At 40.1% G+C, this 15,306-nt stretch overlaps 1 protein-coding gene across 1 annotated transcript in view; it reads left to right on the forward strand.

Annotated features, from left to right (window-relative positions):
• Positions 1-15,306, forward strand: part of pinx1 (PIN2 (TERF1) interacting telomerase inhibitor 1) — a 28,852-nt gene that overhangs the window by 4,055 nt on the left and 9,491 nt on the right. Inside the window, exons 3-6 of the mRNA XM_036581665.1 lie at positions 404-496; positions 615-696; positions 2,483-2,572; positions 7,204-7,286. Of these exons, the coding sequence (XP_036437558.1) occupies positions 404-496; positions 615-696; positions 2,483-2,572; positions 7,204-7,286 (348 nt within the window). The remainder of the gene's footprint in view (positions 1-403; positions 497-614; positions 697-2,482; positions 2,573-7,203; positions 7,287-15,306) is intronic.

The raw sequence follows: 15,306 nt of genomic DNA on the forward strand, positions 1-15,306 counted from the left end.
AAACCGCTCTGAATGACTTTGTTCAAATCTAAACTGTTTGATGCTAAAATGTTGAAAAATCCCCTTTTTTTTAATAATGAGGAACATGAAACCCTATAGTGCTGTGATCCTCCATACACTTATTGATCAAACTGTGCAGTATACAAGATGTCATTCAGAGAATGGACAATAAAGGTTTGAAGAGGTCAGTTGATTGTGCTGGATCATTTGCCATGAGGGCACTGTGCCTGGCATTAGGGTCACATTGTTCTGAGTGTCTTCCAGTTTAAGACTAGGCCTTCTTTGTTTGTTTGTTTAACCAGAAAACAAGCTCTTGCTCAATCTGCTCAGATGAAGACTGTTAACTTTGTAGGGCAGTGATGTAATATGGATAATATTGTTGTATTCTTTGTTGATCTTACAGGGTCTTGGCAAAAATGAACAGGGTGGCACAGAACACGTCAAAGTTAAAGTGAAGAACAACAGTTTGGGTGTAGGGGCCACAGTCTACAACGAGGTGAGATTCTGTGAATCTTTAGTAAATCCTGATTCTTGTATTTTTTTCTAAACATTTTAATCACATCAGTAATTACATTTTAAGGCTGATTAATATTTAAGCTGATTGTGGTTTCTAGGATAACTGGATTGCCCATCAGGATGATTTTAATCAGCTTCTTGCTGAACTCAACGACTGCCATGGCCAGAACAGCGCTGAAGGTAACTCCTGCTGACAAGTTGTCGTGAAGATAATAAAGAAAAACATTAATAAAATAGATACATGACACTTAATTTAAAAAGGTTACATGTTTTTTTTTTTGTTTTTTTTTGTTTTTTTTTAAGGATTATGAGGTAATAGTTATATTTTTGTTTATTTCTCCCACATCCTCCAACTGCCACTTGGTGGTGCTGTTGTAACACACAGGACTCGGTGGATGGGGTGATTTACTGTGTCACACTGTGAACTATCTAGTTTACTGTTGCGGTCTAGTTACTAAAATTCATAATTCATGGAACAGATTTGCAGGCACCTAATTATCATGCAGTTTAATGATCGAGCCTGCTCTTTTCCTCTTGGTTTAGTTCATTAGACAGTTATCAGGACCTTGATGAGATGAAATCAAGGTTTATTCTCTTCAGTGCTGCGCTATGACAACTAGAGTAAGGAATAATGTCAAATACCCTGCCTTGCAAAAGTATTCAACCACCTAAAAAGGCATCAGATTTGTTTGGATTACAAATGATATACAGATTTGTCCAGCCAGTATTTGAACTGAAAATCAATATGCTCTTAAAGTTTCAAAGTCAAAAAATTCATTGTTTGTCCTCAGGTTTAAAAAAAATAATACAATTGAAAGTGCTGCTCGCATAAGTGTTTAACCCCTTCAGACTAGTACTTGGTAGAACCATCTTTTTCTGCAATATCAGCAACTTATTGGGGTAAGTTTCTATCAGTTTTGCACACTTTTCGGGAGTAATTTTTACTCGTTCTTTGTTTTTTACTTCAGGATTTACTCCAGGTTGTTCAAGTTGGTTCAATGACGCTTGTGGACCACTGCTTTCAAAGTGCTGCAGATTCTCAGTTGAATTGATATCCGGACTCTGACTAAGCCATTGTAGAACATTCACCTTTTTGTTGTTCATTGTTGTCCACCACTCTTGTGCTTCTTTGGCTTTGTGCTTGTGATCCTTTTTGCACTGAAAAGTGTCTTCCAAGTTTTCGTTTTTTAGCAGACCAAACCCGGTTGCTTTCTAGGATCTCCCTGTATTTTGCACAATTAATTTGTTCTTCAATTGTAACAAGATGCCCAGTCCTGGCTGAGGAAAAGCATCCCCACAACATGATGCTGCCATCCTCATGCTTCACCTTTGGGATTGTGTTCACTGAGGAATGGACAGTTTTTATCACACATAGCATTTAGAATTTTGGCCGAGAAGCTTAATTCTTGTCTCATCTGACCATAAAGGCTTATCAGACATTTTAGCTGGGTCACTTTGATGGCACACTGCAAACGTGGCTTTTCTTCAGCAGTGGCTTCTTTCTGGTCACTTTCCCATACAGGCCAGTTTTATGCAGAGCTCTTGATATCGTTGACCGGTGCACATTTACTTCAGTCCCTTGTTGCTCTCTGATGGTGAGTTTTGAGGGACAGCCTTGTTTGGGCAGTGCCTGGGTGGTATGTTTGAGCTTCCTTTTCCTCACAATTGATCCAGCAGTGCTCACTGGGATATTCAAACACTTGGATATTATTTTATAGCAGCTGTTTTTTTTAATTAGTACTTTTGCACATATGTTCCTTACATAAACCTACATCACTAAATCAATTTAATTATGAGGGCCAGGCTGTTAAAATTAAAATGACGCAGCACAAAATGTCATAGTGGAAGTTGTAATCCAGATAAATCCAATGACTTAATAGGGTTGCATACTTTTACAAGCCGCTATATATTTGTTGTGACGGCACAGTTCAATTTAACACTGAAATGTCATTTTCTGTGTGTTTAGAAGCCGCCAAGGAACAGACACAAGGATTCAGTCTGGAGGAGAAATCCAAGACCTCCAAAAAAAGGGTCCATTACATGAAATTCACCAAAGGTATGACTGTCATACTGTCAGCATTATCAGTTCAGTTGGCTTATATTAATGGCCACTGTTTTGTTGGGCCCAGATGCTGATCATTTGAGATTTTTTTTTTATCCCTTTATCTGCAGGTTTGTTTTTCAAGGCATAATAAAACATATCCTACTCAATCTTGTTCATTCAGTAACTAATAGGCATTGGTGATATCTTAAAATAATTAGTCCAGTATTTTCTAGTTAAAAAAATCACGATTGCCATCATGCTGCTTGTCCATTGCCAATGATATGTGATTTCATCAGCCATCACCCAGGTTCTTTGACTACTATGAATTATTTGGTAAGTACTGTGAAAATATGTAGCTGTGAGAGTGAGGACTTGAGGAGTAGGCTTGCATATAAACTCTTGAAATTTAAGATGTTAAGACATGTTTTTAATGAATGATTATTAATTATTGTTGGTTTTCTGAAGTAGTTGTAGTTTGTAGTAGGGGAATTCTCATAGTTGTTCCATCTGTATGTAGACACTAGAAGTGTATGAAGTGCTAAGTCTGTAAGGCTGAAATTTTTGAAAAAAGCTTAAAAGCAAGTTCCCTGAAAAGAATAGAAGCTTTAATAAAGGCAAAGGATGGGCATACTGAATACAAAAAACAAATGTTGTATTTAGTTGTTGAGGCTTCTGTGTAATTTTGTTAAATGTTAACATTGGCAGAACAAAACCTAAAGTTTCCACGTCTGTTGTTCGATTTAATTACAGATTATATATAAATATTAGATTTTGAAAATGCCAGCTGTTCTTTATGTCTTGAAATTACATGATGAATGGAGCAATAGAAATACTCTAAAATAACACTTTAATGAATCTTATTTTAACTTATATTCTCCTGTAAACCTCTCCTGTACAGTACTGTGCAGCACTCACCTCTGACTAAACCTTTTTGGTTAACGACATGCTCCTTCTCCCTTCCTCTGCATGTGAGGGCTTGAACCTGGAGTTCTTTGGCAGCAGGAGTAGGAGCAGCTCATGGGTCAGTGCTGCAGTAGGTCAGCTTGCCAGCACAGTGCGGTCAGCTTAACCAGAGAACAACCTCGGGAATAGAGAGTGGCTTACAACCCACCTGGACAATTAGCCTGGAACGTGCCAGGAGCTTCTAACCTTCATCACTTGTACAACGATAAACACACTTGTGTTTTTCCATTGATTTGAATGTTTAAAATTGCTGCAGTCGGTGACACACAAGCATGTCTGTCTTCATGACCTTTTCAGTGGTCATATTTTTAGTGACTCTTGCTTACCCCTGACTTGATGTTTTTTATTTTTTTTTGAAAAATCCCAGGAATGTGGGGAAAAGGGCTCTCATCTCTTATCACCTGACAAGTTACCGTTGCACAAGGCTTAAAAGCATGACTTCCTGTTTCCTGTGAGGAGTGCTGGCCGATACATTTGCAGCTCAAAATGGCCTCAATCAGTGCCTGATGAGTCTTGCAGATAATGCCGAGCATGGGTGCATGCTGCTGTTGTTGTCTGTGATTTCAGGTCCTTTATTTAGCCGAGAGACGGAATGTTGTCCCTACAGAGAGGGTGAACATGGATGTCCTCAGAAATAGATAACTTATACGCAAAAGTGCATGTCCTCAGACAAACCTGTATCCTTGACCTTAGTCTTGGACAAGCTCACTGACCTTGGTGCACTCTTTAACTCATAGTGGTCGCAGTCTTTCATGTTTGTAGGACTAAAAAAAGCATTGCGGAAATTCATGCACAAAATACGTTTTTTTTTGTTTTGTTTTTTTTTCCTCCTACTTTCCTTTTGTCATCTAATCATAACTAAGAAATAGTAAAGAGTTTATTAAGGAGTCTAATGTCTTAAAAGAGCTAATGCTCAAGTTTCATGTTGTCTTTGTTGCCTCGTCTCTGGTGACATGATGTCAGTCTGTTTCACCTACTGCTGGGATTAAAACTAGCAAGTAGAACCAGAAATTCAGCTTTTTGTTCCTTGGTTACCAGCAGGAATGCACAGATGCTAATATGGTTACTTAGCAATCAGTGTCTAACAAAAGCTGAACTAACCGACTAATAGCCATGTGTAATAAAGTCTGACTCACTAACTCAAGGTTGCATGTTTCTTGAAATATGAAGAGAGCAGCATTAGTTACCAGGCCTTTGAGTCATCACATAAGATTTCTCGTTGGGATTGACCCTTGTGAAGGCATCAGGATCCTATCCGTGGCTCTTGGCATTGTTCTGTGACCTGCAGAATTCCTCGGCTTGTGTTTTGTGCCAGGTGTGCCTCGTTTCACCCACAGCCAGGAGAAGGATTTAGCGGAGATAAACCAGTTACATATTCAAGTAGTCGACAGCAGCCTGTGTTCAGCAGGTGCTTATGCAACGCTATATCTGCTGAGGCTTAGAGGGGCTCTGCAATGCATAGACATGTAACCTATTTCAAGTTGACACAAAAAGGGGGGGACCAATAAGCTCTTGCCGGCTATCCTGATTCGTAACCAGAGTAGCATGCTGATACTCGGAGATGTGCCTGTCCAGGGCAGTTAAGACTGAAACATAACAGTGTAGCACAATCTAACTATAGCATTATTCAAAAGGAATTAGTTTTACATGGGGAGGTGGCCTAATGTCATTTTTACTGGCGTTTCCCTATGATTTTGGTACTGTTACAGTGCACCACATCAGTCATTTTTACAGACTGAATTTTAAAGATTCAGCTGTCTTTTACGTCTATAAAATGAAGAATAGAAATGACCCCAACTAGATTGTTAGGTTAAAGGAAATAATGGCTAAATCAATTGTTTTGACATGTTTTCTGCTCTTTTCTGGAATAAAGGCAGTGTGCAAATCGAATAGCCACTCCTATCTCTAACTTATACCGAGATTTCTTGTCCAATTCGAGTTGTTCTCAAACATTAGACGCCCTATTGTAAATTTAACATTATTACCCCACCTCCCCTTGGAGAACTAATATCCTCCAAATAGTACTTATGTGTCATGAATAAAAAGCAGGTAATCATTGCAGAAAGCCTGGTACCTGCAGCATGTCTCTCTTGTCCCTGTTCCACCTGGCTCTCACCCATGCAGTCCGCAGCACAGATTGATGGCTTTCAGTGTTGGGGATAGGCACTCATGTCTCCGCTGCCCACCCTAGGCACTAGCAATGTAAACCAGTAACCCAGATTTAATTGGGTGCCCATTTATCAACAGATCCAGAAGTTCTTGATGTGCATTGAACTGCAGTACTTCATCATTTATGTGGCTGAGTAGGTCAATCCATTACGCACTAGATGCATAAACCAGTTTTGGACTCTTTGCCAAATAATTGCCCTTTATTTTTTGAAGAGCTTCGTTGGTCGTTATCATATCTGAGGAGTGATACATCACTGCTCGTTACATTGTTGTTGACTGCTCGTACAGTTCCTTCAGTTAAAGGAACACCTACACTCGAACATGATCGTTTTCTGTCAGTAGAGAAAGTACCGTAAATGCTTAGGGGAAAGATTTGTGCTTCAGAAATATTTTTTCTTTTCTTTGAAATGCGAGAGTGAAAGCTTTGATCCTGTCCGGGTGTCTTTTAAGGCAGTCAATTAGTTTGTTGGTTGTCAGATTAGCAAGTCGATCCAAAAAAGCCTCTGTGATTGCTAATCTGGTTTGGCCAGAGTTTCATGGCACTCATCGCCATCTCAACGGTGACCTTGACAACTGCTCCCAACAGGATTTCCATAGCACCTCAACTGCACCAGCATACCAACACATCCTGCCAGCAGCCCACAGCCATGTTGGAAAAAATCCGAGAAACCAAAGACTTAAAGCCACTTGGTGGCCCTGATACGTGCCCCACAAAGCCTGCAGAGGCTGATGGATGCCTGAAAGAAATGCAAAGAGGCCATTTTTGGACAACATTTGATTTCCACTGGATCAATAGGCAGCCTGTGTGTGCTAGCCTTTTGTTTAGCCTCCTTACAGGATAACTTGTTACAGGGAGGCAAGGTCTCCCCTTTGAAAGGCAGAGAGAAAAAGCGCTTAGAGCAATAAATAACCCGCCGTTATCAGGGACTGCTTGGAGGAAGAGGATGCAGCTGGACGAACAGGCCTGTAGGCCGAGACGGGCGCCCGGGCTCTCCTGGAGCCTTTGAGCCGCTGGAAAGCGGGAGGCGCGAGGCGGGGCCGTCCCTGCATCGTTTGTTTTTCTTCGTCCGTTTCATCCCCTGTGACCACGCAGTGCGCCCTCCTTTGCCTTTAAAACCTTTCCTCTCGGCAGGAGTTCAAAACTGTCCCGCGACCCTTATCCATTTAAATCAATAATTTACAGACTAGAACCCCCGTAGAAAAATATTCATTTGTCAACAGGTCGAGGCCGGAGACATTTTCTTTTCATGTTACAGAAAGTCCTATAAACAATGACTCTTTTAACTACAAGAGGTTGTTGTTCAGCAAGACCTACCAGCGTTACCTTCCATGCCCACCTCAGAATTTGACAATGTGTTATGTATTCGTGGAAGCTAGTGAGTTGAGTTGTATTAAAACATGTAGAAAGCAAATTTTACCTTCCAGAGTTAAACCAGCACAGACAGAGAAATAAGATGTATTGACATGTAAGAGCTCTATAAAGTTTCTCTCTCTTGAATGTTTTCTTACAGGAAAGGACCTGTCCAATCGCAGTGAGACAGACCTCGCTTGCATCTTTGGGAAAAGATCAAAACAGGCCAGAAATGAGGAGGAGGTAAAGTGGTCTTATCTCATCTACTGTTTTGTCAAGTAATTGATTTGACTTGCCTTTTTTGCCTTAAAGCACCAAGAACCCAAAATTTCAGTCCTTTAAAACAGATGTATGGGGAAATAGTTATTGAGAATGATACAGATTGGCTAAGAGGCGTTAAAACTTTTGACCATGTTGTGAGTTTGAATGATTGCTCTGCAATATTCCTGGCAACTGCTCACTCCAGTTTAGTCTACCTGTAAGCACCACTGACCAGCTCTGGGTCACGTGAGCCGCCCGCGGCAGGATGTGGGCTGGTGATTAGCCATGTCATGGCGTGCAGTTGGACTCCGTGCAGGGAAAGCGCAGAAATCCCATTAACGGATTAACACCCCCACTCTCCCTGTCCACCACCCTCCCCCCACTCGCCCCCACTGCGGTCACATCAGGTACCGTTCTTTAGTCAGCGTGCTATCCGTTACCATCCCTGGACGTTTGTTGCCTGCTGTCCTTCAGGGCATGGGAAATGATGAAATGAGCAAAAGGAATTTCCGATGACACTCTTAAATCCCTGGAAAGTTAGTTTAAAGTTCGGGGATTACACTGCCAAGTTGTTTTTGGCTTATGTGGCTCTTTGGTTCAGTAGAGTTAACTTGGTTTGGTGGTTATAATGCATCACAACCTATAGAGGTCCTTATGTGTTATAGGTTCTGTTTAGCTTGACTTTATGCCTCGTACCTGTGGCTTGTGAACAAGCATGCCAGTGTATTTGCCCTTAGATGTTTTAGCATCAACTCTTTATTGCTCAGGCTTTGTTTTGGGTAAATTCTTTCATCATAAGAACATGGATCGTTTCTTTTTTTTTCCTTTTGTGGTTTTATTTCTTAATTAAAGTAATTCCTTCATGCATAGAGCACTTGGCAGAAAACATATAGCACAGATAATTGCCAGGTTGTGAAAAATTAAGGCTGTTAACATCTCTGCTTGGTGTTACAGGTGCTCTTCGACATTTTCTGTTTTGATTTCAGCCGTTCAGTTGCTAAGTGCCAGTGTTTACTCAGGGAAGATGGAAAACATGGCCTCAGGCGGGCACATAAATCTTAGCAATTTTTGTGTGTTGTGTGTGTTTAATTCTTTGGATAAACCTGGTAAGTTGGATCCGCTGATTCTTGCAGTCGGATATTTGCACACTGCAGTAGAGCTGAAAGGAAGGCTTTCATCGTAAGAAAGATGCCTATGGACTGTTCACTAAAGGGCATCTAATTTGTCACGTACATGGAGAATTCATCATGTTAATAAAGGTGGAAGTAAATGAGGCTCATGATAAAATCTAATAGATGTATGTCGGAGCTTTTTAACCATCAACCAGCTGGAAGAAATTGATGTTTCAAGTCCTTAGTTTGCGCTAAACACCCTCCTTACTGAGCAAAACTACACACAATAGCCATCGTTCCTTCTGTGCCCAAAATTGGAAATGTTAGCAGCGTGTTATTTTTTTGTCCCCAGTAATCGTTTTGTTCCGGTTTGTTATTGTGCTGTTCAGGGGGGACTTCATTGACCGGATCGAAAACCAATCTGAGCAGAATCACAATGGCATCCCAGGAGGCTGTGCAGCGAGGGCTGGTGGCAAGCCCAGGAAAAGAGCGGGCAGTTAGGCCTGCAGAGGAAGTGTGGATGAGGAGGAGGTTGTATTATGTTTGTGTTTGCGAGGCATTGAGGCCAAATGAGGTGTAATTCTTTTTGTTTTTTTTTACTGCGGCTAGTGTGGGAGCTGTATCCTTGAGTAAGTGGCGTGCACCCTGAGGCTAATATCTTATAAGAAATAGTTTCGGGAAATGGTAGCGGGAAATAATTTGCGAGACAGTGAATCACATTTTCGGAGGGGACGTGTAGAGGGTTCTGGTAACACTGTGTATCACACTAAATTACTAAAGCAATTAGCATATTGAGTCATTATTCTGTTTTTTAGTGTAGAACAGGTAGCAAGTAAGGAAAATGGAGCTGAAGGCTGATTGTTAAGGCTGTGCGATGGCTTGCTCCAGGTTTTGGCAGCGTTCTTTCCCACCTCTTGCACCAGGGGTTTTCCTCTCTCTTCGCTCAGCTTCCTGCCAGCCCCTTATCTCTTGTCACAGTGCTCCCTGACACACACACACCACACGCACGCACATGCACACACTCACAAAAGCCTGTCCCAAATCACCCCTCGTCTGCCGGACGCTCTGTTACTTTATTTAAGAAAGGCTGTGTAGAGAGGAGCTGTGTGAACCACAAGGAAATCATATTTTAGTTTAGGGCCTGGTCAATATATTGGCTGGGCAATAATAATTGGCAATATTGATTTCTTGACAATTTAACCAGTGTCTGTAAAATTCCAGCTGATAATTATTGGCTGCCTAGTATGATCATGATTCTCTGATGTGAAGGAAACTCTCAGAAAAGTTAATTGCATGATCTGACCTTTCTGATGATGCGGCTGCTGCTGCATAAACTGAAACTAATCTAATTAACTATTTCTTCACCTGTTTTTTCCCCATTTTGTATTATGATATTTTATACTAATGCTGTTTGCTATCCGGTGTCGACCAGAGGAGGATGGGTTCCCCTTGAGTCTTGGTTCCTCTCAAGGTTTCTTCCTCTTGTTCTTAGGGAGTTTTCCTTGCCACTGTCTCCATTGGCGACGCTCATGGGGGCTTGGACCCGGATTTTTCTGTAAAGCTGCTTTGTTCTGTAAAGCGCTATATAAATAAACTTTGACTTTGTCTTAATTGCCACATATCTGTGTGAATAACAGCGATACAGGTTGAACTGATACTTTGGAACTCAAAACACCATCATAAACACGAAAAACGGCAATAATTTAGACACTGGTCATTTAAAACTATTGACAGCATATTGGTATTGATTGATGTCAGTATCAGGCTGATATCGGCAGAAAATGTTAGATTGGATATCAGGGGGAAATTATGAATCTAATCCAATCCTGTAACAGATCTATGAAAATATCACACCTTCAGCTCTATATTTCTTCTTGTGGGATAATAGTGTTTGAGTAGTTTGAGCATGATGTCCTACTTTTAAATGCTCATCTTAAGTGAAGTGTTTCAGTTTAGAACAGCTTGTTTTAAGGTTTAGTCATTTTGTAGGAAAAATGTTGGATCCTTATAAATATCAGCTGATATTAAAAATTAAGTTTGGTGAAACAGTGTGTTCTCATGCCATCTCTGTTTAAAATGCATCCAAACCTAACCTTATGCATGAGGATAACTTATGATAACACTAAAAAAAAAGCTTCAGTGACTATTTCATTGACGGCAACAAATAAGAAGCGAAACCAAAACTGCACAAAATTGAGAAGCTCTCCCCATTCAGCCTTATTTATTTACATTTGGCAGCTGATATCAGCCAGAGAAGCACTGTATACAATTTAAATGTAGCATGTAAATGTAAGATATAAAATGACGACAGCTACTGTTATCAGTATTTTTAGCGTCTTTGTGACCAATTGTTACTGCTCACAAAATTGTCATATCTCTTAGACCCTAGTTCGGGTAGCACTGTTTAGTTTGCTTTTGTTTCCCCACAGAGTTGATTTTAATGATACTTAATCTTGCCTTTTCCTAAACTGTGGAAACAATTAAACTTTGCATGACACAATTTTGCAAACATGGAATCTCTTAATCATAGTTCCTTGAGTAAGGCTCAGGCAGAAATGCAACCTTTGTGGTGGGTTTGGAAGGCCTGGCTTGGCATTAGAGGCGTCAGTGTGCTGCTGCAGTAACCATGTGACTGCAAGAATGTAGCAGCTGTCCATCTGCAAGCCAAACAGTGATCCATCACTATATCATACTCACCACACCACAATGCAGAGACGACAGAGAGACGGGCTCCTCTGGAAGGAGCCAAACAGGGTACTTGGTGGCAGAACACTGTTCATTTTACAGGCAGAGAGAGAGAAAGACTGCCCCTGCCATATGTCACATCTTTTTTTTTTTCCCTAGGGGATAAAAGGGAAAATGTCATTATTTTTTCCATCTGATATTTTGTAAAAACAAACAATAGTTACAATGAACAATCAAGTCAAATCAAATCAAGCTTTACACACAGCCATACACAGTGTAACATGCAGTGAAATCCTTATATGACTGTCCGATGATATGAAAAATATAAGGTAGGAATATTTTTGAAAGGGGGGGGTCGAAGTTAACGTTGTACTGTAGGACTTGTTTTCTTTAGCTCAGTAGTTAGGAGGTAAAAACAATTAGTAGCACTAACTTAGATGCATGCAGAGGAATACACTTGAAATGTTTTATTTTTCAAAAATGTAAAAAACACAGACATGAGCTGGCCATGCTGTCTCTTTCTACTCACATTCTTATTTACATGCTCACGTTAAATCGCTCATGTTTTCTAGTAGCGAAGTACGTAATACACTTTTTTTTGCTAGTACAAGTGAAACTGTGTTGTTTTCTGTTCCATTAAAGCATAAAATCAGCATTTCATTGCTAGCCTGTATATTTTCTGTTCTGCAGTGGAACAAAGTGATGCACCTGACATGGAAAATCATTGGTCAAAACTAAAATTCAGGTTCACTTGGCTGAGAACAAAACCAAAAACTGAGGAAGCTGACAAACTTACTAAAGTTATTGCAGCATGACGAAATCCGTTGTTTTTCGTGTTTTTTAGGTCATCCAAGGCAGTGAATTATGCTATTTTTTTTGTTATGGTTTGATTGATTGTTTGTTTGTTTGTTTGTTTGTTTAAGTTATACTTTGCATTTTAGCACTGTCCTTAGTAAATTAATCATTATTATTATTATTATTATTATTGTTTTTGGTTATTTAAAAAAACTGAGGCTACAGACTTCCATTTCTGCTTCTGCTGTTTTGCTATATTCTACATATCAAACAGGATTTTGTGGTGTCAGAGAGATAAAGGAGAATTTCTTGGTCACTGTATCCCTTCATGATACCTGACATGAGCAGAGAATGTAAATCTAATGTCCCTTTTAGAAACTGTGAAACAGTTTCACACAGCTGGCGTTTTCATTCTGCAGCTGCTCTGTCTGAGGGCATCTAAACTGACTAGTACAGGAGTGTGAAAAGAACAAAAAGTGCTTTTGATCACTGTTCTTGGGCTGTTTAATCTTTTATTAGTAAAATTTTTGTCTTTTTCTCTTTTGGCTGAAACCCAAAAAAGCAATTTTTTGAACGTTTTTGGCTGAAATACTTCAGTGGCCAAAATAAGGTGCATCTCTAATAGGGAATAATTGAACAGTGAATTCAGGATTTGCATACCTGTACGTTAAATGTGCGCATCCCTAGTGGATAACACCACAGCCACACGTGGTTCATTTCCTGGTCCGGGCAAGAATGCCACTGTATATTAATGAGAGTGTTTGGGTAAAACTCCCAGTGTTGCATCCACTTGCTTGTGTGAATGGCTCTAGATAAGACTGTGTCCGCTAATTAACGTCTCATGCTTACATAAAATAATGTTAAAGGTTGCAGTGATTGTCTCATCAGATTTAACTGTCATTGCTATGTGGAATGAATCAGTGATCCATATTCTGTCTCCCACTCACTTCACTTCATATGTGGATTATAGTGTGAACTAATTGGTATTGGCCTAAATAAAGTGTTAATAATTGGTTGTGATATTTGTGTGTGTGTGTGTGTGTGTGTGTGTGTGTGTGTGTGTGTTTATACAGTAGTAAGCAGTGTGGCCAAACATTTATATCACAGTGTGCTCTTAACGATGGTTCTTTAAGGGTTCTTTAGTAAAGGGGATGTTTATATTTAGCACCATGAGTTCTATATCGAGACGTTTGAAGCTTACATAGCTTTGTGCTTGGTAAAATGGTCCTTTGGATTCATGGAGAATGTGTTGTATATGGTTTTATGTGAAACCTTTTTGAAAAGGGTTCTGTATAGCACCAAAAAGTGTTCTTCTATTGTTACTAGCTTGACATCGTAACAATAGAAGAACTGCTTTTGGTGCTATATAGAACCATATACAGCATGTTCTCCATTGACCTGAAATAATACAGCTCATGTCTGTGTATTTTAAATGAAACAATTTGATATGGTAGGTTTGTGGAAGAATGCTAGTATATTTTTTATTATTTATTTAATTTTTTCTAACAACCGTAGTTTCTGAAGATGTGTAGGGGAATCTTGGAACCTTACAGGAAGTTTTGTATAGTGTGGCTGTCTCTTATTCGTGATATCTGTATTTCTTGCTGTATTTGATTATTCTCTCTCTCTCTCTCTCTCTCTCTTTCTTTCTCTCTCTCTCTCTCTCTCTCTCTCTCTCTCTCTCTCTCTTTCTTTCTTTCTCTCTCTTTTCCCCCCACCTAGCCCTTAGGGGGTTTAGTTAGGCTGCAGGGTGGGGTATACGAGTGTAGGTGTGGGTTTGATTTATCTCTCATGCCCCCTCTGCAGCCCCCTCCACTCTAGCAGGCCTGAAAGAAAGAGCCGACTTTGCTTGAACGTAGCTCGGTTAGCCAAGCCCCAGCATTAGCTGAAATAAACCCTCCTGCCGCTGGTGAAAAATGTCCTGTGATTGGCTAATTAATCAGTCAAAAGGAGAGCGTCGCGGCCTGTGACTTGAGGGACCCTAGCGGGCGACCACTGAGGGCCTGCTGATAAATGGACTCCCGCCTGCTTCATACATCAACCAAACTTAGTCATTTTTTACCACTGCTGCGCGCGTCAAAGGTGGATCACCAAGGCCTACACTTTTGGATTTTTTTTGCCTGCAATTTTATCTGTTTGTGGAATTTCTTTGTCACTTCATCCATGCATTTGAAATAGATTTTCTGCTTTATTAGGTAAGCAAAGGTGAAATACTGTTTGTTTATTTTTGGCAAAACTGGACAAGCATCAGATTTAATTACTCTTGTATTCATTGGGTGTTCAAGCCACTATAAAGTCCCACAATATATAAATGAAAATATAGGTAAAAATATTCTCTAAAGAATTACAAAGTTAAACAATTGACCCTGTGGCTGTTGAGACATCCCCTTAACTATAATTACATTTATAGTTCTTTGGGACGATATGAAGTGTTAAGCTTTGTGCATTCTGTTTATTTTTCTTATTTATTATTATTTTTCTTTTGTTTTTAATCATGACCTGTTGCTGGGGTTCAGATAAAAACTGTTATGGTCACTGTTTGGTATTATTAGTGTTAAAGAAATTATTTTTCTATTGAATTATTTTTCTATTGAATGCAGTTCAGAGATTGATGAAATACTTTGGCAGATAATTTATATTAATTTTAATAAGATTAATTCTAGTAACTACTACTAGTGATTAGTTTAATTGTTCTAGTGACTCGTTTAGACACTTGAAACTGCTGCTGATGGAGGAATCTCAGCTTCAAAACAGTGATTCGATAGATCAGATTTGGAGATCTAGTTGGTTGTAAATCAAGTTTGGCTGAAATACAGATCAGTGTCTTCATTAACGTGATGCTTGGTGAGACATATTTGATCTGAGATTTGCTCCTCTTGCTGGTTCCTAGGCATTTTCACGTCTCCATTGAATTTGCTCTCAGGGGTTAGTGTAACCCTTGGCGCCCTCTCTCACTCCCACACCCGTGCTGACACAAAGCCGCAGGATCAGCGGGTGGCACCTGTTGCCACTCAGGATCTACCCACGCCCGTCCTCATGAAGAATCGCTTGTTCGCCCATTCCCCTGACGCAGCCTCGTCTCCAAATGAGGAGCAATCAAATCAGCCTGGTTCTTTGGCAGATGTGGCATAGGGACAAGGGGCAGCACCATCATGGGACACAGGCAGGCCCCTGTGGGCAGGGTGGAATACTGAATCGTTGCTGACGACGCATAACTTAATTTCCTCTTGAAGCTTAGGTCAGTGGAGCTCCCATAGCATCACAAAGAAAAACCTGCATTCAGGGTAATGCCATGTGAAGACCATGTGTTAGGAATCAGTCACACAGGATTTAATGCTGCAAACGAGCCCATTTTAAATAATTAATTCTAGCATAATTTCAACTTTAATCGTGGTGTGTGTGTGTGTGTG

This window comes from Colossoma macropomum, unplaced genomic scaffold, assembly GCF_904425465.1.
Source record: "Colossoma macropomum unplaced genomic scaffold, Colossoma_macropomum, whole genome shotgun sequence".
Classification (NCBI taxonomy): domain Eukaryota; kingdom Metazoa; phylum Chordata; class Actinopteri; order Characiformes; family Serrasalmidae; genus Colossoma; species Colossoma macropomum.